At 53.9% G+C, this 21660-nt stretch overlaps 9 protein-coding genes across 9 annotated transcripts; 5 read left to right on the forward strand and 4 right to left on the reverse strand.

The window, feature by feature from the left end:
- Positions 1–577: 577 nt before the first annotated feature.
- pam18 (putative mitochondrial DnaJ chaperone (Tim14)) lies at positions 578–1081 on the reverse strand (the record flags this gene model as incomplete). Its single annotated transcript, XM_020200762.1, has 4 exons — positions 578–716; positions 783–836; positions 893–966; positions 1034–1081. 4 exons carry the CDS (start codon positions 1079–1081, stop codon positions 578–580), a joined length of 315 nt encoding a protein of 104 aa, XP_020059494.1.
- A 227-nt stretch (positions 1082–1308) lies between these two features.
- Positions 1309–2371, forward strand: ASPACDRAFT_76252 (ribosomal eL24 family protein). Its single transcript, XM_020204670.1, has 3 exons — positions 1309–1438; positions 1517–1618; positions 1690–2371. The coding sequence occupies exons 1-3, from the start codon at positions 1434–1436 to the stop codon at positions 2147–2149; spliced, it is 567 nt and encodes a 188-aa protein (XP_020059495.1). The 5' UTR covers positions 1309–1433; the 3' UTR covers positions 2150–2371.
- Positions 2372–3003: 632 nt separating this feature from the next.
- Positions 3004–5973, forward strand: ASPACDRAFT_23681 (ATP-dependent metallopeptidase FtsH/Yme1/Tma family protein; the record flags this gene model as incomplete). Its single annotated transcript, XM_020199211.1, has 3 exons — positions 3004–3453; positions 3757–5128; positions 5183–5973. 3 exons carry the CDS (start codon positions 3004–3006, stop codon positions 5971–5973), a joined length of 2613 nt encoding a protein of 870 aa, XP_020059496.1.
- Positions 5974–6833: 860 nt separating this feature from the next.
- On the reverse strand, positions 6834–8589 carry ASPACDRAFT_113980 (NAD(P)-dependent oxidoreductase). The gene is made up of 5 exons (XM_020195759.1): positions 8278–8589; positions 7865–8198; positions 7703–7802; positions 7370–7610; positions 6834–7293 (listed from the first exon to the last, which is right to left on the reverse strand). The coding sequence occupies exons 1-5, from the start codon at positions 8338–8340 to the stop codon at positions 7060–7062; spliced, it is 972 nt and encodes a 323-aa protein (XP_020059497.1). The 5' UTR covers positions 8341–8589; the 3' UTR covers positions 6834–7059.
- A 1122-nt stretch (positions 8590–9711) lies between these two features.
- ASPACDRAFT_113982 (non-ribosomal peptide synthetase) lies at positions 9712–12804 on the forward strand. The gene has a single exon (XM_020195760.1). The coding sequence runs from the start codon at positions 9820–9822 to the stop codon at positions 12601–12603; it is 2784 nt and encodes a 927-aa protein (XP_020059498.1). The 5' UTR covers positions 9712–9819; the 3' UTR covers positions 12604–12804.
- Positions 12791–14411, reverse strand: ASPACDRAFT_1865132 (DUF1295 domain protein). Its single transcript, XM_020197848.1, has 2 exons — positions 13928–14411; positions 12791–13875 (listed from the first exon to the last, which is right to left on the reverse strand). The coding sequence occupies exons 1-2, from the start codon at positions 14297–14299 to the stop codon at positions 13132–13134; spliced, it is 1116 nt and encodes a 371-aa protein (XP_020059499.1). The 5' UTR covers positions 14300–14411; the 3' UTR covers positions 12791–13131.
- A 233-nt stretch (positions 14412–14644) lies between these two features.
- Positions 14645–17133, forward strand: ASPACDRAFT_76254 (DNA topoisomerase 3). Its single transcript, XM_020204671.1, has 7 exons — positions 14645–14814; positions 14864–15064; positions 15122–15300; positions 15351–15520; positions 15577–15899; positions 15959–16095; positions 16157–17133. Exons 1-7 carry the CDS (start codon positions 14731–14733, stop codon positions 16932–16934), a joined length of 1872 nt encoding a protein of 623 aa, XP_020059500.1. The 5' UTR covers positions 14645–14730; the 3' UTR covers positions 16935–17133.
- A 450-nt stretch (positions 17134–17583) lies between these two features.
- ASPACDRAFT_76255 (DUF4149 domain-containing protein) lies at positions 17584–18491 on the reverse strand. Its single transcript, XM_020204672.1, has 4 exons — positions 18442–18491; positions 18353–18386; positions 18000–18285; positions 17584–17932 (listed from the first exon to the last, which is right to left on the reverse strand). Exons 1-4 carry the CDS (start codon positions 18471–18473, stop codon positions 17766–17768), a joined length of 519 nt encoding a protein of 172 aa, XP_020059501.1. The 5' UTR covers positions 18474–18491; the 3' UTR covers positions 17584–17765.
- A 322-nt stretch (positions 18492–18813) lies between these two features.
- On the forward strand, positions 18814–21660 carry ASPACDRAFT_1865139 (ATP-dependent DNA helicase 2 subunit KU80). Its single transcript, XM_020197849.1, has 10 exons — positions 18814–19053; positions 19106–19160; positions 19216–19282; positions 19339–19406; positions 19463–19631; positions 19685–19745; positions 19796–20335; positions 20397–20782; positions 20855–21066; positions 21133–21660. Exons 1-10 carry the CDS (start codon positions 18925–18927, stop codon positions 21615–21617), a joined length of 2172 nt encoding a protein of 723 aa, XP_020059502.1. The 5' UTR covers positions 18814–18924; the 3' UTR covers positions 21618–21660.

Here is a 21660-nt window from a genome sequence, read left to right on the forward strand (position 1 = left end):
ACTTTCTCCCTTTCCTTATAACTAAATTCTTTATCCATCCATGCGTTTCTGCCATTCTGCATCCAGGGTTGTTGTTTGACTATTGACACCTGTTGACACCTGTTAACTTGCAATATCCCTGGCTCGGCTTGGCATCTGACTCTGTGCAGACCTCATCTTATGATTAGAGGCTCAAACATCCTAGGTTGTCCTGGTCTACCATTACCCAGACCTATCACATGTCACACAAGGTGGATCAGCGAGGTCTATACAACTATACGACAGGCATACGACAAGCACATGCAGAGCTACTCGTCAGCGCTTCAGCCTAGGCTCCAAACCACATGTGTGCCAATAAATCATAGCTATACATTCAAGAGTGGCGATCTCATCAGTATACAGTAGTAGTGTAAATACAGGTCTCCCATCAGGAGCGTGCCCAAGGGATGTATTCCCGGGATCAGAAAATTTCCACCAACGCCTCGCTATGCGCACCCAAAGAAGAAACTCTTGTACAATGGTCGATACGTAAATGTACCCTATGGTCTTTCACAGCATGGAAATGCTTCGCTGAAGACTCTCCGGTCGGAAAGAGAATTTAAAGCTGCTTGTCGAGGAACTCCTTGGCCTCGTTGATCTTGGTGGCCAAGTAGGGGCTGCCACCACGATCGGGGTGGTTGAGCAGCATAAGTTGACGGTGCTTCTTGCGAACCTTGTCCTTGTTCAAAGTGCGTTCCCTATACAGTTCGTTAGACACGATCCTCGCCCTTCATTATATGGTAGTCTGGAAAACTTCGACGTACGGGAGTTCCAAGATCAAAGACGCTTCGCGACGATTCATCCGAGGTTCAAATCCTCTACATATCAATTAGTGCTCTGTCCTTGCCCGAACACAGAAGCCAAGTCAGCTTACCCCTTGTAGAATGCCTTGCCCGCCGCGTTCATACCGCCTCTAGACCGCTGGAGAGCGACATAGCCTGCGCGGCCCTGACCGAGGAAGAGAAGGTTAGCCCACTGACAATCCACAACCACTCAGAATCCACTTTAGACATACCAGAAAGGCAGCAGTAGCAATACCAACACCGTAGAGAAAAGCAGACATCTTGAAGCAGTAGTGAAGGTGACCCGGAAAATGAGTTGCTTGGGGAGGCGCAAAAGGGATCTCGAAGTTGTGACGTTGGGGAAGGAGAAGCCGCCGCAGTCCAGATAAAAAATCGGAGCGGCGCCGCATCCCCCGTTTGAGTTTAGTGCCGGCTGCTCCACGCTTCTCAATTTTTTGAATGGCGGTTCCTGTCCTGGACATCAGATATCTTCTCGACACGACGGTGGGATTCAGGAGGTTCACTGCGGCTTCTGTTCATTCATTTTCCAGTGGTACTTTGCGACAGTACTTTCACTACCATTATTATTACACAGTCGCCGTTGGACCTTTCCACGCGATAAAATAGCCCATCATGAGGTGAGTTTTGCCTTTATCTTGAGTATCGTTATCGCTACTGCTGTGACTATTTTTTTTTCTAACGAACAACCCCGATAGAGTCGAAACCTGCCACTTTTGCTCTCGCCCGGTCTACCCTAGCAAGGGTATTCAGTTCGTCCGCAATGACGCCAAGGCGTTCCGTTTCTGCAGAAGCAAATGATAAGTCCCCTCTTTCCCCCTCACGCTTTCGTGGTGTCATCATCTCAGAACGAAACTGACATTCCCATTACCCACCAGAACTTCAAGGCTAAGCGACAACCGAGACGTGTGAAGTGGACCAAGGTCGGTCGTGCCGCCAAGGGCAAGGAGATGATCGTCGACTCCTCCCTCGTCCTGTCCCAGTTCGCCAAGAAGCGCAACGTCCCCGTCAAGTACGACAGAAACCTGGTGGCCGCTACCATCAAGGCCATGGAGAGAGTGGAGGAGATCCGGCAGCGCAGAGAGCGGGTCTTCACCAAGCGTCGGTTGGCAGGCAAGCTTGCGCGGGACCGCAAGCGCGAGGAGGACCGCAAGGTGGTGGCCTCGGGCGAGCACCTCATCCGCAAGGAGCTGCGCGAGCGCGAGGAGGGCCAGCTGGCCGCTCTGGACACGGGCAAGACCAGACTGCACGGCGAGGAGCGCATCAGAACAGGAAAGAGGACCAGAGTCTTGGTGGACGGAACTACGCAGGAGGAAATGGATCTCGACTAAAGGGTCTTTTTGGGTTCTTACGTTTCTTTCTCCCCGGCTGCCCGGTCGGTTTCGATACCTTGAGGTTATGAATGGAGTTGGGTTTTGTTCAATGTTAAGCATTTTGCTTTGTCAAAAAGTATCCCAGTGGTTTCTCTTGTGTCATGAGCTTTCATGTCCACTTGTTATATTTCTTCGCTGTCATTATATGGGCCTAATCATATAGAGATATTGATAAATTTGTCGACTCATCCAGCAGCAGTGGCTTCGCGCGTCAAATAGAGTCTCCGGTGAAAGACAGTAGATTGGCTGTGGTTGCAAATTGCTCATTCTGTATGTGTTCTAAATCTTGACTAAACAATCGGTGTCGCCCTCTAAAATTCTATCTTAAGTAATCCTCAGAATATCCAAGGTCAATCACAGTGTTTCTAGTTGCAGCGGTGTCTAGAACTACAACGTATCCAGAGCTAACACGTTAATGACGGAGTCCACCAGATTCCTAAGGATTCTGGCCAGTCCTCAATCACTAATGCAGAAAGGCGGTGGGAGCGCGATGACTCAGCTGATCCAACGGAACGGCGAAAAACGACCGAGCGAGATGACCTCTTCGGCGGGAAGACGATCGTTCGTTCCGGCACGAAATCAGCTCCAACTAAAGAGCTTCCCCTCTCCCTCCGCCCCTCTCCCCGCCACCACCTTTTCTTTTCTCCTTTACACCTCGTGCTTCTAGGAACAAGCCTAACACGGCAACTACTAGTCTACCTGTGCCATTGAGACCCGAGTAGATCAAACACCACGTACGCCCTATCGCGCCACCCATCTGAAACTGGTCGCCCTCCCGGGCCTTCGATACCCTTCACCTCGCCCTCACAATCATGACTTCATTGCTTCGACGACCAGGCAATCTCGCCCGGTACTCGAGGAGAGTAGCCGACAGCGTCTTCCGCGCCGGGCCGCTCACCGTGCATGCCCCCCAATCCCGCGTCTCGGCCCTGATCCTCGCGCAACGAGCGCGCACATACGCCACGCAGCAACCCGGCGACAACGGCTCGAAGCCGCCAGCAAACGGGAATGGCCAGGACAAGAAGACGGAGAGCACAAACGGTCAATATGGCAATGCCAAGGCGAAGAACACCCCCCAGCACGCCATCACACCCGAAGACGAGCAGCTGCTCAATCGGTTCGTCGAGGAGATGAAGACACGGATGGATTTCGAGCCGGCTAAATCGATGGTGGAGGAAATGCGACAAAAGTGCATGGTCTGCGGCTTGAATCCGGACATGAGGTCTTATATGGAACAAGTAGTCCAAGGGAAGACACCGTCAGTGATGAAATTCATCAAATTCGCCAGGGATGTGAGCAATATTTATGATATGCATGAGGTGTATAAGCAACAACAATCTTCAGACGTCAACAAGGGATCTTCACAGGAAGCTACCAATGGCAAAGAAGATCCTGAGTCTCCTAGTCCTCGGCACCAGAAGTTTTTGGAGGAAGTTGAGACCCTTGAAGCAGAGCTCAAAGCCGTGCGGGAGGCGTTCAAGAAAAAGTGGGGAGACGATCCCACCAAATATCCAAAGGCGGACCTTGAAGCCATGGAGAAAGAGTTGCAGGGCAAGCAAAACGAGTTTTTAAGGGATCACACAGATCCCAGCAAACACACGAAGGCGGACATTCAAGAAATGAAGAAACATCTGGATGATCTCAGGAAAAGACGAGCAGAAGCCCGGGCGGCATCTGGGAAAGGACAACAGCAGAAAGACGGGAAAGGACAGCCAAATGGCGAGCCACCCAAGTTCACCGAGATCAAACTTGATGTTCCGTCAATCTTGATCGGTTCCCTCGTCTTCTTCTGGTTTTATACCAGTCTGTTCCCTTCGGAGAACAAACAGGATATCACTTGGCAGGAGTTTAGAGCGGATTTCCTCGAGAAGGGCTTGGTGGAGAAGCTAGTTGTGATCAACAACAACCGAGTGCGAGTTTATCTGGATCGTGATGCGGTTGCCTCCGTATATCCCGGCTCGCCTGCTCAGAATGGCAACTTCTACTATTTCTTCAGCATCGGTTCTGTCGACAGCTTTGAACGGAAACTTGATGCAGCGCAGGAGGAACTCGGTATTCCAAGCGCGGAGCGAATTCCCGTTCAATATTCTGAGGAGGTTCCATTGGCAGCTACACTTTTGTCTTTTGCTCCTACGGTCCTTCTTCTCGGCGGACTCTTTTTCCTGTCGAGACGTGCAGGCGGCGGAGGTGGCCAGAGCGGTATTTTCGGCATTGGCAAAAGTCGGGCCAAACGGTTCAACCACGAGTCGGACATCAAAATCAAGTTCTCCGATGTGGCTGGCATGGACGAAGCGAAACTGGAGATCATGGAGTTCGTTAGCTTTTTGAAGAACCCTAAGAAGTTTCAGAAACTGGGAGCCAAGATTCCTCGCGGTGCTATTCTTTCGGGCCCTCCTGGTACAGGTAAGACTTTACTCGCCAAGGCTACTGCTGGTGAGTCTGGCGTTCCCTTCTTCAGCGTCAGCGGCTCTGAATTCGTCGAAATGTTTGTTGGTGTCGGTCCTTCGCGTGTGCGCGACCTTTTTGCCAATGCCCGTAAGAACACTCCCTGCATCATCTTCATCGACGAGATCGACGCTATCGGCAAATCGCGTTCCAAGAACCACATGGGCGGTGGAAATGATGAGCGCGAGAGTACTTTGAACCAAATTCTCACCGAAATGGATGGTTTCAACACTTCTGATCAAGTGGTTGTGTTGGCTGGTACGAACCGACCCGACATTTTGGACAAGGCTTTGATGCGTCCCGGTCGATTTGACCGACATATTTCCATCGACAGACCTACCATGGATGGTCGCAAGCAGATCTTTGCTGTCTACCTGAAGAAAATCGTGACCAATGAGGATATCGAGTACTTGAAAGGACGACTTGCGGCCTTGACCCCTGGATTTGCAGGTGCTGACATCGCGAACTGTGTGAACGAAGCGGCACTCGTTGGTTTGTCTCCACCCATCTCTTTATGCTAGACGCAACGCTAACTCTGACGCGCAGCGGCCCGTGAAAATGCGGAGAGCATTACAATGAAGCACTTCGAGCAGGCGATCGAGCGTGTAATCGGTGGCTTGGAAAAGAAATCACTTGTACTCTCTCCCGAGGAAAAGCGTACAGTTGCATATCATGAAGCTGGACATGCTATCTGTGGCTGGTACTTCCGTTGGGCCGATCCTCTTCTCAAGGTTTCTATCATCCCCCGTGGTCAGGGAGCATTGGGTTACGCCCAGTACTTACCTTCCAACGGTGATACCTACCTGATGAACGAGAGGCAGATGCTGGACCGTATGGCCATGACGCTTGGTGGCCGTGTCAGCGAAGAATTGCACTTCGATACCATCACCACTGGCGCCAGTGACGATTTCAACAAAGTAACCAGGATGGCCACCGCCATGGTAACCAAGTATGGCATGTCTCCTAGTCTCCGTTATATCTTTTACGAGGAGGACCCTCAATCGCAGATGCACAAGCCTTTCTCGGAAGAAACGGCGCGCAATATTGACATGGAAGTCCGTTCAATCATTGCCAAGGCACACAAGCAATGCCGCGACCTCCTAGAGGCGAAGAAGAAGGAAATCGGCATCGTGGCCGAAGAACTTCTGGCCAAAGAAGTTCTCAGCCGAGACGATATGATTCGTCTTCTGGGCCCGCGGGAATGGCCCGACTCTGGCGAGTTCGCCAAGTACTTCGATGGTCGCTCCGGCGCCACGATTGCTCCCCCCGACCCGACCCAGACGGACGACAGCGCCAAAGGAAAGGATGGACGTGACTCAACGCCAATCCCACCATAGACCCATCGCTATCGCCTAACCTTCCGGTTGCTACCACGGGAATTCTTATCTGGTTGTGACCGTTCGTCGTCTTTTCTATTTGTGTGTCTATTTGGAGCAGGGAATACTTTTATGGCTGATGAGGGGAACATACATCGCTTTTCTTTCTCTTTTTCTTTTTTTTTTTTTTTTCGATTCCTTCCATCTTGTTTAGGTCTTGTATCTATTTTTCTTGGTTTTCCAGTCACGGAGCATCTCCTTTCAATCTTCTCTCAAATCGTTTTCTGGGGGAGCTCAATGCATCCCATACTCTTTCAAATCTACCTCTTCCCTCCTGTATCAACAGTGGTCGGCCACGCCCATAAATACCAAGCGTCATGCTTTCTACCCTCGCGCGCTACGCCCCCTCTTCTTCCAACCTTTCTCTCCTACCTTCATCTGGTACTGCAGTGACCCTGTCTAGATGGCTTTCCCTCTTTCTCATCCACGCTGGTGGATGCCCTCCCTCGGATGAGCAATGGGAGTGTATCTCGTGTATGATGTGTCGTGTCGTGTATGTATGTATAGTAGATGATCAGTACACTGTTAGCTTTTTTTGATACAAATCTCAATCGTAATATATTGGTGCAATGGATTCGGAGACCAGCGGTGTGACTCAACGAAGCACCAAATCACAAACACCGACTACTGCTCCCGTGCTAAAAAAAAAGAGAGGAAGAAAAAGAAAAAGGAAACAGTGGTGCAGGACGAGTTCACACCCAATGCTTGCCTCATACCGTAGAAGTAGCACCGTAGGCAATGCCCTGCACCCAACGTGCATTCTGCTTCCAAAGAGCAGGTCACAACAACACGGGAACGAGAATGAGAGAGCCCCAAGGATAGCCAAGGGTCCATATGACAGGTCCGATGCATCTCCCTCGACTAACCATTACGGTACTCCGTACGGAGGTACTGTTCACAGATAGGAATGGGGAAAATTCGACACGTAGGCTGCAGTCCTTAGTGGCCAGCCACTGAAAACTTATTCTGAACAGCTTATTACATGAATGTCTCTGTACAAGTCAATGTTCACCATCCACCCGCACGCCCCCGAGTTTTGAATAACTTTTACTCCTTCTGATTGCTGCTCCCCTCTGCGGCGCCATTGCGGTAGGGCAATCCACTCTTCACCCGGACGGCGCCATAAATCCCCGTGATGTCGGCCTTGGACCCTTCGTGCTCCTGCACTAGCTTCAGGTGCTCCCGTGCAACCTCGTAGATGGGGACGGAGGCGCCGCATGCTTTGGCCATATCTAGCACCTGGCCGGTGAGGGCCAATGCCTTGTATACCTCGACGATGGGCTGCATAGCCAAAGCGTAGTGTGTCAGCTGGGGGAGTGAAAGTGAGAAGAAAGTGTGGGGGTAAGATAGCGCGTACTGTGCCTTCGTAGTACTCTCCCGTCAGCATGCGGTGGTTGTAAATGGCATGCGGCGGGTTGGGGAACATGGCGCCCATCAGCTTGCTCATGTTCTTGGTGCCGATCCCCGACTTGTCCGCAAAGACATTGACCTCCGCCACCGTCTCCATCGTCGTCATGATCAGGAAGTTGCCCATCAGCTTCAGGAGGGACGAGGTGCCCGGCTCTTCTCCGCTTAGATCGACGATCGCCCGACATACCCTGGATTTGCGTATGAGTTACCGTACACATTGTTCCCCGGAGGAATTCGTTATGCAATTGGGGAAGGGAATTGTGTTATGTTGAAAACTTACACGCCCTCCAGGTAAGGTCGGATTCGGTCCACCGATTCGGGCTTCCCGCTTGGGATGCAGATGAGTTTCTTGGCTGCTGCTACCACCGGCTCGCCCATGACTTTTCATGAAGATTGAGCGTCAGAAAATCAGAGAGAAAGCCAGAAATAGCGATTTCCTTACCTGGCATCGAGACGAACTCCCCGCCAGCTTCGATGACCCGTTTGGCTGTGGCATTGGACCATTCCGGAGCGATGGTGGAGCTGTCGACGAACAATTTGCCAGTGATGTTGACGTTGGCCGCAAAGACACTGTCAAAGACCTGCTCCACCGCGGACTGGTCCTGCAGACATGTCCAGATGATGTCGGAATTCTCGACCGCCTCCTGCACGGTTTCGGCCACTTTACAGTCTCCTCCGAGGTCAGCGCTGTGGGCGTCCGCGGTGCTCTTGGTTCGGTTCCAGAGGGTCAATGGGCTGGTGAGATTTCCATCGCGGTGAAGGTTGCGAGTCATTGCCTGAAGCTCTTATCAGTATAGTATTCTGCCGTCGGATCTCGAAGGTAAGCTGATTGTAGGACGGTGGGGGTATTCTTACCTTGCCCATCTCTCCCAGACCGATAAAGGCCATTCGGGAGCCCATGTTAGGTGCGACTGTCATCTTAAAAGTGGATGGTGTTGCACTGTGGAGTTTAGCTAACCTAGAGAGAAGGGAGGGGCTCCTTAGGGGAGGTCGCCAGCCTCTTATAAATTGCATTTTGGGGGAGTGTGTCGTCCAGGTTTCGTCAGGCGGGGTCAACGCCAAACTTCTTCTTTCCTCTCAAATCGCTTACCCTGCACCCATCCTCTGCGCTGGCATCCTTGGGCACCGTCGATTTATGACCTAGCAGAAGTAGGTGAGACCCTGCAGCATATCTAGTCTGTTGGTTTGTGCATTTACTACTGTTGGTTATAAGGCTCGATGATCGATGATCCAGAGTTAATTGAGTTACTGCTACGGTGGGAGAACACCATTCTGTCCTCAGCATCCCTCGGCCATAAGAGGTTTCGTGTCATGTCACAGATCATAAGCCACTACCGGCAGCTGCATATATGCATCTGGTTTACAGGAGCGTCTCATGGTGATACCGCATAAACGAGGAGTGGAACGCAAGGGAGGCCATGATATATGCGGGACTATACTCACGTTTCGAATCCCTCGTCTGTCCGCCATTTCCGCTGAGCACCGTCTCAATCCATCTCGCTCCATGCTATACATTGCCCAGACTTCAGAGTCTCGGCTTGAACGCCTGTCAGGCTATAGCCATATATGCTGATGAGCCCGGACGACACATCGCCATGATGCTTCATGTCCGCGGATAGAATATGGCAGCCCTCATTTGGCGTGAGAACAGCTTTACTTGCTGACCAGAGCCGGCTGAGTTCATGTCCTGGTGAAGATCGATGGGTTTGGCAGCTTAATCAAGCCAATTGAGGGCAGCTGTAAGCCCATTGTCTTTCCGATAGCTGGGGTGTGGCGGTGACTACTGTCTCGATCAAGAGACCGCAGCTTAAATTAGCCAGAGACTACATTGTATGCTCCGGTACTCCATGGCAGCTCGCAGGATCGACATCATTGCGCCTTTCATGTCCCAGTCTTGGCGAGCAGGTGACGGGAGCGGTCTCTTGAATCAAACGGGATGGCCGGCATTGACCATGCGTCTTTAATTGAAGTTTATTGACACCCACCACTCTGAAGACCCGATCCAGATTGCTAACCTTCTTCGCCAATGCGGACTCGATACGGATCCGTGTCTTCAGACGAGCAGTCTCATGTTCAATTGACTGTACTATTCGTCTAGACACGATGATGAGCATTAACCAAAGTAGCTTAACTGACACTGTCAACAAGAAAGCCAATTCATTTGCATATCTCGGACGGCTGCATATTTGCCAAAAGAGTCTGATCCTCGTTAGCCAAGACAGCACTGCGGCTAGGCAAATGGTACTGCCCATCATGCGTTCCTTGAAGCTCCAAACCCTGGGCAGGTAGGGTTATAAAGGCGACGCGCCGCGACGTACTGTGAAGCTGTTTGACTCTCGGTTCTATCCTCAGACCCATGTCCTCACTCCCTCATCCACCTTCTCCATGACTGACACAATGTCTTTTCGAAATTTACAACATCTCCTAGAGACTGCCGCTGCGAAAGAAGGCGGCGGCAATGTCGTCTCATACCCTATGGGCAACCTGCACGAGCCCAGAGTTTTCTCCTACAGTCAGCTATTCATGCTAGCCTTGAAGGCGTCCTGGGCTCTTCGCTCGAGAGAAGACTTCCGACCCGGAAGCGTGGTTCTGCTTCATTTCAATACTCACTGGGATATCATCGTCTGGTTCTGGGCCGTTCTCTTCGTTGGATGCCTTCCTGCCTTGTCGATTCCCTTCTCCAACAACCCAACCCACCGCATCGCACATCTCGAACACCTGTCAAAAATGCTCAACAACCCCCTCTGCCTGACACGAGCCGACCTCTTGCCCGAATTTGGAGGACAAGAAGCTATCGACCCAGTCGCAGTGGAGTCACTCGATGTGGACAATGCTCCGCCAACAGATAGCTCTGACATCTGCCGGGATTCAAGTGCCAGTGATAATGCAGTACTCATGCTCACCTCGGGGAGTACTGGAAACTCGAAAGCCGTGTGTCTAAGCCATGGGCAAATCCTGGCAGCTATTGCCGGTAAATACGGGGTGGTCGAGCTGCCGGAGGGAACCTCATTCTTGAACTGGATCGGGCTGGATCATGTTGCCGCGATGATCGAAATCCACCTCCAAGCAATGTACGGGGAAAAGGACCAAATCCATGTCCAGGCTCCCGATGTCCTTTCGAACCCGACGGCTTTCATTGACTTGATCCACAAGCACCGTGTCTCGAGGACCTTCGCACCCAACTTCTTCCTCGGCAAGATCCGCGCTACCATCAAGAGCCAGGGAGATTCCGTTCAACACAGCTGGGACCTGAGCTGCCTCCGATACATCGCATCCGGTGGCGAGGCCAACGTGACCAAGACCTGCGAGGAGGTGGCGAAGCTTCTGGAAGAGCACGGGGCTCCCCCCAATGCTATTATACCTGGATTCGGAATGACAGAGACCTGTGCTGGAGCCATCTTCAACACTGATTTCCCCCGGTACGATGTTCAAAGGTCATCGGAATTCGCCTCTGTGGGGTCCTGCATGCCTGGCATCAGCATGCGCATCTCCGACGGCGAGAACAACCCCGTGCCGGCAGGAGAGGTCGGGTCTCTCGAGGTTTCGGGTCCCGTCGTGTTCAAGGAGTACTTTAACAACCCATCTGCGACGGCTGACGCCTTCACCACGGACAACTGGTTCCGCACCGGCGACCGCGGCGTCATCGACGAGGCCGGGAACCTGACCCTGGTCGGCCGCGCGAAGGAAACCATGATCGTGAACGGGGTGAACTACTACCCCCACGAGGTCGAAAGCGCTCTGGACGAGGCCAACATCGCGGGCCTGACGCGCAGCTTCAACTGCTGCTTCTCGTCCTTCCCGCCCGGCGGCGACACGGAGGAGATCATCGTGGTGTACCTGCCCACCTACGTCCCCGAGGACATGATCGCGCGCGTGCAGACGACGGACGCCATGTCCAAGGTGGTGATGATGTCGACGGGCTGCCGGCCGAAGCTCCTGCCGTTGGACCAGGCGCTGCTGCAGAAGTCGGCGCTGGGCAAACTATCGCGGGCCAAGATCAAGACCGCCTACGAGAAGGGCGAATACCAGTCCTACCTCGAGATCAACGAGGAGATGGTCAAGCTCTACCGGCGGGTGACGCGCAAGGACCCGACGGATGCGCTGGAGCAGCAGCTGCTGTCGATCTTCACGACGTCGCTGGGCCTGCCCGCGGGCGACTTCGACGTGCAGACGCCCATCTTCGACATGGGGATCACGTCGATCGAGCTGATCAAGCTCAAGAAGAACATCGAGGAGCACCTGGACCTGACGGCCGAGCTGCCCATGATCACGCTCATGACCCACAGCACGGTGCGCGACCTCGCCCGCGCCCTGCACGACCTCCAACAGACGAAGCACGAGTACAGCCCCGTGGTCAAGCTGCAGGGCCAGGGCACCAAGAAGCCGCTGTGGCTGGTGCACCCGGGCGTCGGCGAGGTGCTGGTCTTCCTCAACCTGGCCAAGTTCCTGGTCGACCGGCCGGTGTACGCGCTGCGGGCGCGGGGCTTCAACGACGGCGAGACGCCCTTCGAGACCATCACCGAGGTCGTGACGACCTACCACGCCGCCATCAAGCGCGAGCAGCCCGAGGGGCCCTACGCGCTGGCGGGCTACTCGTACGGCTCCATGCTGGCCTTCGAGGTCGGCAAGGTGCTCGAGCGCCACGGCGACGAGGTGCGCTTCCTGGGCTCCTTCAACCTGCCCCCGCACATCAAATCCCGCATGCGCCAGCTTGACTGGAAGGAGTGCCTGCTCCACCTCTCCTACTTTCTGGACTTGATCACCGAGGCGCGCTCGCGCGAGCTGTCCCGGGAACTGCAGGACGGGGACAAATCGCGCGACGACGCCCTGGCCCGCGTCATGGAGGAGGCCGACCAGACCCGCCTGAGCGAGCTGGCGCTGTCCGAGGCCGCGCTCGTCAAGTGGGCCAGTCTGGCCTTCTCGCTGCAGAGCATGGCCGTCGACTACGACCCGTCCGGGACTATCGCCGGCATGGATGTCTTCTACTGCATCCCGCTGGCCGTCGTCGCCGCGTCCAAGAAGCAGTGGCGCGAGGAGCAGCTGAGCAAGTGGGAGGACTTCACGCGCTCCCAGCCCCGCTTCCATGATGTCGGCGGCGCCCATTATACCATGCTCAGCCCCGAGCATGTCTTTGGCTTCCAGAAGACGCTTCGCGCCGCTTTGGATGCACGAGGCTTGTAGGTTGGGGTGATCGGCGAGGGATTATTGACTGAAGAGGAGAACGTGCGCTTTATGGGATCAAGGTTTGAGTAGGTCGTGGAGGGAAATGCCCGGAGGGACCGACGGACGCATGAAGGAGTAGATAGGTACTATTTGTGTTGACTTGAATATATGGCTTACTGTTTATGGATGAATTATCGTTCCGGTAGTTCTTGCTCGGACTAGAGTGTTTCTTAATTGTTTTGTATATTCAACCATATACACACATATGCTTTTCAACGCCGCCCCGTCACCAATGCCAGATAAACCTGCTGCTCCCTGAGCGAAATATAACACAAGAACACATTCAAGAAGAGAAAAAAAGAGACCAAGGAGAAGGAACTAGCCCCGTACAGGATCTCAAATAATGAATTTGAAAAGAAACAAGAACAGCATATCCTTTCCAAAATGTGACACCAAGATATTTACCCTGTATATTCTGATACGTGTCCACCTACAGCTCTAACCAAAAGAGTGCTGCGAACGGCCAAAGATATATATGCTCACCTCCTACTGGCTCTTCTTCTCTTCCTGGACAGGCTGCTCAACCTGCTCAGCGGCCTGGCGAGGAGCCTTCTTCTTGCCGCTGCCCTTGTACTTGGGCTTGGCAGACAGACGAGGAATGAACCGGCCCACGCGCGCCTGGTACTCGCGGTACTCGGGGTACTTGCCGGCGCTGATGGACTCGGTGAGCCGGACGCTGCCCTGGAAGATGAGCAGCAGGCCGACGACGCCGACGCCGGTCCACTGGACGTAGGACTCGGTGCGGTAGCAGTTCCAGAGGTACAGGGTCAGCCAGATGGCCTGCTCGGAGAGGAAGTTGGGGTGGCGGGAGACGGACCAGAGGCCGTTGACCACGAACCCGCGCTCCAGGTCCTCCTCCGTGAAGACGCCCTTGTACTTCTCCGGGATGCGGGCGGTCTGCTGGTACTCGTGCTTGGCGGTCTGGAAGTTCCACTGCTGCTGGTCGGAGAAGTACTCGATGAGCAGGAAGAAGAAGGCGACGCGCGAGAAGATCAGGTCGGGCAGCTCGAACGACCGGTGCTCCGCGATCTGCGCCAGGCAGAGGAAGTTGTAGGTCGGCGCGGTGATGAGGAGCAGCAGCAGGGGCTGGATCAGGCTGATGAAGGTGATGTTGAACAGGAAGAAGACGAATCGGTTGTCGTTGACCCACGAGCGCACGATCTTCCACCGGTAGTCCTCCGAGCCGATCGAGTAGCCGCCCCGGCGCCAGTAGTTGAAGGTCAAACGGGCCTGGATGGGTATTAGTAACAACGAGGAGTGAAAGGTGCGAGGGATAACTGACACTCCAGAGAAGCGTGAAGATAGCAATGGTGTCCACGCTCTGGGTCTGCAGACCCCTCAGGCGAGCCCAGACAGCAAAGTGCACATTGTACAGAGCGGGGAGGATACTCCAGCACCGATCAACCTGGGAGTAATTGCGGTTGATCTCGGAGGTGATGACGAACAGCACGGATAGCACCAAGGTCAAGCCAAGCGCCGAGATAAGAGGGTTAGTGGTGAGGTAGATCTCCTTCAGGAGGGTCGCATCCTTGGTCGCCGCAGCGACCTGCAGCTGCTGGGGGAGGGTGGTAAGCTGCGACAAGAAGGGTAGGACAGTCTGGCCGAAGGACGCACAGTCCACGGCTGACTTGACGTCAGGAAGCGGTAGCGCCATCTTGAAATTGAACTTGGAGCTTGTGGTAGTCTGAAGTTGCTGCTGGGGTGATGGGGAAAAGCTCTCACATGGGAGTGGAGAGCGCAGGATGGCAAAGCGAGGGACTAAACAATCGAGGGAAAAACAACAAACGACAAACGACAACTGCTGAGGAGCTGCCACCTTGCCATTTTCGGATATCGCCGGGAGCTTGGGCCACTCCAATTATATTCCTGCCTGAGGCAGAATGTAGCAACCTGAGGCATCAAGCTGTAAGTTACTTTCAATCCGTGATTTCCTTCCCGTGACTCTCGCGGGTCTTTCGGCGCGTTCCGGTTTTGCTTCCAGGGAGGAATGACCGACAATCGAGTCTTGCAGGAGGAGAATTCTTTTGAGACATAAATATCATGGAGACTCGTTGATCTTGTCTCCCCTGGTCCAGACACCTTGTCATGACGAGGATCCTATGTGTGGCCGAGAAGCCGGCCATTGCCAAAGCCGTGGCCCAGCACTTGTCTGGAGGCACATTCCAAACAGTAAGTGGCTTCAAGCAAGCATTGTAACGTATCGCTAAGGTAGATGTAGAATAATGTAACCGGCAACCGATATGTGAAGAACTACTCGTTCGATTTTAACTTCGGGAGCACGTGGGGCCATTGCAATGTCACGATGACCAGCGTCCTCGGGCATCTGACAGAGTTGGAGTTTGCGCGAGAGTACAAAAGCTGGCTCTCTTGCCCCCCGGGGGCCTTGTTCGAGGCTCCAGTCCATGAAGCCGTGTCTTCCGTACGCAGCCTAATCATCTCAAAACTCCGGATGTCGAGCAACTGATCCTTCAGACAGGACAAAACAGCCATTGCAAGGAATATCCAGCAGCAAGCACGACAGAGCAAAGCTCTGTTCATCTGGACGGATTGCGATCGAGAAGGTGAACATATTGGAACCGAGATTCGAAAGCAGGCAAAGGAAGGAAATGCTCGCATCCTCGTCAAGCGGGCCAGATTCAGCAATACTGAGAGAGCGTAGGTTGTCGTTCAACCGCTTGCGAGGTGAGACTGACCCGTTCATACAGTCACGTCTTGAATGCTGCTCGCTCGCTGATAGAGCTTGATGATCTTCAAGCGAATGCAGTGGCAGCGAGGATAGAGCTTGATCTCCGCATCGGTGCCGCTTTCACTCGTCTACTGACTCTGCAGCTGAAACCATTATCGAGCGCTTTGGAAGATACCATCGTAAGCTATGGTATGTGACCCTCTTGGTCCAACTTCTGCCGATGCAGCTTGCTGATCAATGTGTAGGATCCTGTCAGTTTCCCACCCTGGGGTTTGTGGTTGATCGCTATCTACGAGTGAAGAACTTCAAACCTGAGACATTCTGGGGCATCAAGGTCATGCTACAACGAGAAGGAATCAAGGTAAACTTCCTGTGGAAACGTGTGCATCTGTTCGACAGAGCCGCCGTGACCATCATGCTTGAGCGGTGCCTTCTCGCCAAAACGGCCAGGGTCACCAGAGTCAATCAGAAACCCACCAGTAAATGGCGGCCCTTGCCTTTAACGACGGTCGATTTGCAAATGATGGGCAGTCGATTCCTTCGCATGGACAGTCAGACAATCATGAAGGTATCGCCACTGCCAGCAACTCTCAAAATGGACTACGCGCCGCTAACCACGAGCGTCAGGTTGCCGAAGCGCTCTATACGAAAGGTTTCATCAGCTACCCACGTACTGAAACCGACCAATTCGACAAGGCCATCGACTTGAAGAAATTGGTCGAGAAGCAACTCCCGGACCAGAACTGGGGCCAATACGCTCGAGAGTAAGAGCAAGAAGATCACAGTCATATCATTATGAGTTCACGGCTGATAGCAACGTCGCAGTCTCCTGGACGGCGGCTTCCGAACCCCACGAGCAGGCCGCCATAACGACCAAGCCCACCCTCCCATCCACCCCGTCTGCTGGGTCTCGCCATCCGCCCTCAGCGCCGATGAAAAGAAAGTGTACGAGTTCGTCGTGCGCCGCTTCCTCGCGTGCTGCTCCGAGGACGCCAAAGGCCAATCCACGGAGATCGAAATCGAATACGGCGACGAGATGTTCCACGCCAAGGGTCTGCTCGTCCTCGAACGAAACTACCTGGATGTCTACGTCTACGACAAGTGGGAGAGCAGCCAGCAGCTGCCGAACTTCCAGCTAGGCGAGCAGTTCGAGCCGACGGAGGCCAAGATCTTCGACGGCAAGACCACGGCCCCGAACTATCTGACGGAGCCCGAGCTCATCGCGCTGATGGACGCCAACGGCATTGGCACCGACGCCACGATGGCCGAGCACATTGCCAAGATCAAGGACCGGCACTACGTCGCCGTCAACACGCGCGGCGGCGGCCGCAACGCCGTCAAGGAGCTGATCCCCACGCAGCTGGGCATCGCCCTGGTCGAGGGCTACGACAACGTCTTCGCGGGCATGCCGAACAACCCGTCCCTGAGTAAGCCGTTCCTCCGGAAGGAGATGGAAACCCGCATGCGGGAGATTTGCGCGGGATCGCGGGTGCGGCACGAGGTCGTGCAGGAGAGTCTGGATATGTACCGCGAGTACTTTGTGCATACTAATCGGCGCATCAGCGCGCTCAAAGATGCCATTCGCAAGTACCTTCCTAACTGAACCGGTGGCTGGATGGGCGCATTTCTGGAATTGTTTTTGGAGCTTGGGCATAGATTGGCGGAAAGTGTAAAAAAAATATTGATACCCTAGGACTCAGTACGGTTATGCATGTCGAAAAGGAGCGGAATCTTAAACTAGAATATATGTTATTTATCATTGCGTGGGTATGACGCCGTTCTAGCAACCACATACATGCATCTTTAGGCGTTCGAGTACACAGAAGCAGGTATACGACGCGGACCGAAGCACAGAAACAAGATGACAAAACACTAAAGGACAGGAGCATTGATAACTTCTTGAGACAAATTGAACAGGCGCAATAAAACCGTTTCCGCTTGGCACCTTTCGTCCTTCTCCCGCCCTAAAAACGCCTTCTTACTGCTGCCGCGAGCGTCGCATATTTTGTCTGGCTCGCATCCAGCTCGAAACCAAACCAGGCCCTCTTTCCACAAAGCCCGCGTATTCAACCACCACTGCGAGGTATGGCACCCTGCAGAACGAACTGGTGTAACCACACCCCATGGTTCGGTGTTGCTCAGCTAAGACCGGTTTGTTGCAGGACTTAAGTACAATGATATGTCAATATTAAAGAATGATGTCAACATATTTATGACACTGTGTACCAGAGAAATACTACATACTATTAGTTCCATTGTACTAACCTTGAATAGATACACCATTGCTCTCATTCATGGATTTGCCATTGTCCACTCGATCTTAGTTGTGAATAGCATCAATGCTATCACCAGCCTCTACCCTAGTTTTGGAATAATTTCCCCCACCCCCCATGTCTCTCTCCATGTCCTTGCGAAAATCAGGCAAGTCAGACACCTAAGCCAACTGCTTTCCAAGCACAGCCCCATAGTAGACCGTAGCACCTAGGCAGACCAGATTAACCAAGCTAGAGATACCGTGAAGACGGCCGAACTTCTTGTTGAGAGCGATCATCTCCTTGGAATGGGGAGCCGGATCATAGCTCTTCTTGCCGTCGCGAGTTTCTGGCACCCACCGTCAGCGGAAGATGCCTCGGCTTAGTAACTAATAGTAAGTCATTGCAGAACTTACCCTGGTGCTTCCGCTCGCGCATGACATTGACCGTCATCGGACGCAGGACGGTCAAGTTGACGAAGCTGGCGATGGCGACGGTCGCCATAGAAAGAAGCGTGCCGCGGTTCTCGGGCTCCAAAAGACCGGTGATGCCATGCAGCTGGCCCGCGCGGCTGGCCGTCAACGCAACGACGACGGGGAGCGCGGACTGGAGGGAGAAGTAGATGGGGAAAGTGGCCGTCTGGAGCTGCGCGAACTGTGGACGAGGCAGGGCTTTGAACGCGATGACTCCCGACACGAACGACTTTCATGCCAATTGTCAGTGCGTTGCATTGGAACTATGGTAGCCGCGGCGGCATGTGTATGCCTACCTGGTAGATCTGCACACCCAAAAGGGTGCCGTAGCTGTAACCCTTGATATTAGCGGATCATTCGGATAGATGCTTCCTGGAGTACAAACCTGAGAACGTGGTATGGACGGGGATCAACCATTTTGTCGGTTGCTGTGTAATATAGTAATTATCTACGCTTGTGGGGAAAGAGGAAAAGCTATGAGTTGTGTAAGTACTGAGGAGCAGCGCCCTCGGATTGAAATGACCGGAGGATACCAGATAAGTTGCCTGATGCATCTAAGGCGGGGGGCGGGCGGTTATAGCTTATTGCCACCCCATACTCCTTTCCTACCGCCCCTCTATTTCCACATCCACCCTTCACCCTCCCACCAACACACAGCTCCCACGCACAAATGAACACGCACCTCAGCGGACATGATGTCATGTGCTTTCGCGTTCCGCTTCCGTCCCAAAGGGGAAATATCACGCGTCTGCCTGCTCACCAGCGTCGACTTACTTTGTCTGCCTACGCTTCTAGCTGAAGCACTTAAAACTCAAGCTTCATCAGTACTCGCAAATCCAAGACATGTAACTTGGTAGCCACACAAACCATGGCGGACAAAGAAGCAACAGTCTATATCGTCGACCTGGGGAGGTCCATGGGGAAGCGATACCATGACCGAGAAGTGACGGATCTCGAATGGGCCATCCAATATGTCTGGGACCGGATCACTGGGACGGTATGTACTGTTCTAACATCTACCTTTGACATAAATTCATAATAATTTGCAGGTGGCCACTGGACGTAAAACAGCCGGAATAGGCGTGATCGGGCTCCGCACCGACGGTGAGTGTCACGAAGCGAAGTTGCCAACGCAAGACAGGACTAATTCTTGAAACAGATACTTTGAATGACTTGGAGGATGACGCCGACTTTGCAAATATCTCGGTGTTCTCGGGCATCAAACAGTGAGCGCTGCTAGTGCGGTGATGAAGTCCTTTGTCTGATACTGGGTGAATTACAGGTTCCTTATGCCTGATATTCGCGAGTTGAGTGAGAAGATCGTCCCAAGTCAAACCAACAAGGGTGACGGTATATGCTCCCATTCTCCCCTGACCAGATCTGTGGCCTTCTACTGACGAGCTCAGCTATATCCGCCATCGTGCTCGCGATCCAGATGATTATCATACATTGCAAGAAACTCAAGTACAAACGCAGAATCGTCCTCGTCACCGACGGCAAGGGACCGATGAATTCGGATAGTCTCAGTGAGATCACAAAAAAGATCAAGGAGGACAATATTGAACTCATCATTTTGTTCGTGGCGGATGCTCCTCCTGTTTCTATGATGCGTGCTAACCTCCTTATAGGGGCCCTGACTTCGATGATCCGGACTACGGGGTAAAAGAAGAAGACAAAGATCCGCAAAAGGTCAACCTCCGTATCAGAATGTCGGGGAATTGACACTGACCCCGGTGCAGGCAGAGAATGAAGCGATCCTGCGAAGTCTAGCCGAAGACTGCGACGGAACCTACGGAACGCTCGAGCAGGCCGTGGCGGAGCTGCAGATCCCCCGAGTCAAAAGCGTCCGAGTAACAGCAACCTTCAAAGGATTCCTGCAGCTCGGGAATCCCGAGGAATACGACACTGCGCTCCGCATCCCCGTCGAGCGATACTTCCGCACACACGCCGCAAAGCCTCCATCGGCAAGTCAATTCGTTCTCCGCTCCGACCTCGCCGCTTCCCAGGAACAACCCGAATCCTCTGCCACCGCGGCCGCTGCGGCACAGGAGTCTCAGCCAACGGATGGCAATTCTTTGACGAATGTCCGAAACCTCCGAGCGTATCAGGTACCCGACGAGGAAGCCCCAGGTGGGAAGCGAGACGTGGAGCTAGGAGATCTCGCCAAGGGCTATGAATACGGCCGAACGGCCGTGCATATCAGCGAGACCGACCTGAACATCACGACCCTCGAAACATTTGCAGCGCTGGAGCTGTTAGGCTTCATTCAGAGCGATCGTGTGCGTCCCCCCTCACCCCAGTACAGTATGCCTGGCAACATATTGACCGGGACCTTTCCAGTATGACCGGTACATGCACATGTCGACGACGAACATCATCATCGCGCAGCGCGCGAACGACAAAGCCGCGCTGGCGCTGTCCTCGTTTATTCACGCGCTGTTCGAGCTGGAATGTTACGCCGTGGCGCGCCTGGTCGTCAAGGAGAACAAGCCGCCGATCGTCGTCCTGCTGGCCCCGTCCATCGAGCCCGACTACGAATGTCTCCTGGAGGCGCAGCTGCCCTTTGCCGAGGACGTCCGGACGTATCGCTTCCCGCCTCTCGACAAGGTCCTGACCGTGTCCGGCAAAGTGGTCACCCAGCATCGCAATCTACCCAACGAGGACCTGATGGATGCGATGGAGAAATACGTGCTGGGCATGGAGCTGAACGATACGAATGAAAACGGGTAAGACCACCTGCCTGGCCCAACAAACCTCACAGTTCCAGTCTCAATCGCCGCTGGCTAACACCCTTGCAGAGAACCAGTCGACACTCTCCCGATCGAGGATTCATTCTCTCCGGTCCTACACCGCACCGACGCAGCAATCCGTTTCCGAGCCATCCACCCCGACAAGCCCATCCCTCCGCCATCAGAAACTCTAACCAAGTTCTCCAACCCGCCCCAAGACCTGATCGAGAAATCCCAGCCACAGCTAGAGAAACTCATTGCCGTCGCCGGCGTGAAGAAAGGTTTGCACCTCCCTTTTCTACCCCGGGTCCCCTCTTCTCCATCCCACTAATTTCTACACAATCCAGTCCCTCCCAAAGCCAAAGGCCGCAAACGCACCCGCGAGACCGAAAAGCCGCTCTCGGGGCTGGACGTCGACGCCCTGCTCCACCAGGAGAAGCGGAGCAAGATCTCGCCGAACAACGCGATCCCGGAGTTCAAGCAGGCGGTGGCGCAGGCCGAGAACATCGAGACGATCCGGGAGGCCGTGCGGCAGATGAGCGCGATCCTCGAGGGTCAGATCCGCCATAGCTTGGGGGACGCCAACTACGACCGGGTCACGGAGGGGCTGGGCACGATGCGCGAGGAGCTGCTGGCCTACGAGGAGCCGGCGCTGTACAACGAGTTCCTGCGGCAGCTGAAGGAGAAGGTCCTGCGGGAGCGGCTGGGCGGGGACCGGCGTGAGCTGTGGTGGTTGATCCGCAGGAGTCGGCTGGGTCTGATCGACCGGCTGCAGTCGGAGCAGTCGGAGGTGACGGAGGAGGAGGCCAAGGCGTTTATGTCTGCCAATTAGGGCGGTTCAGATAGGATGGAAAATCCACAAATGAATTCATCGA

The sequence above is a fragment of the Aspergillus aculeatus genome (assembly GCF_001890905.1).
Source record: "Aspergillus aculeatus ATCC 16872 unplaced genomic scaffold ASPACscaffold_3, whole genome shotgun sequence".
NCBI lineage: Eukaryota > Fungi > Ascomycota > Eurotiomycetes > Eurotiales > Aspergillaceae > Aspergillus > Aspergillus aculeatus.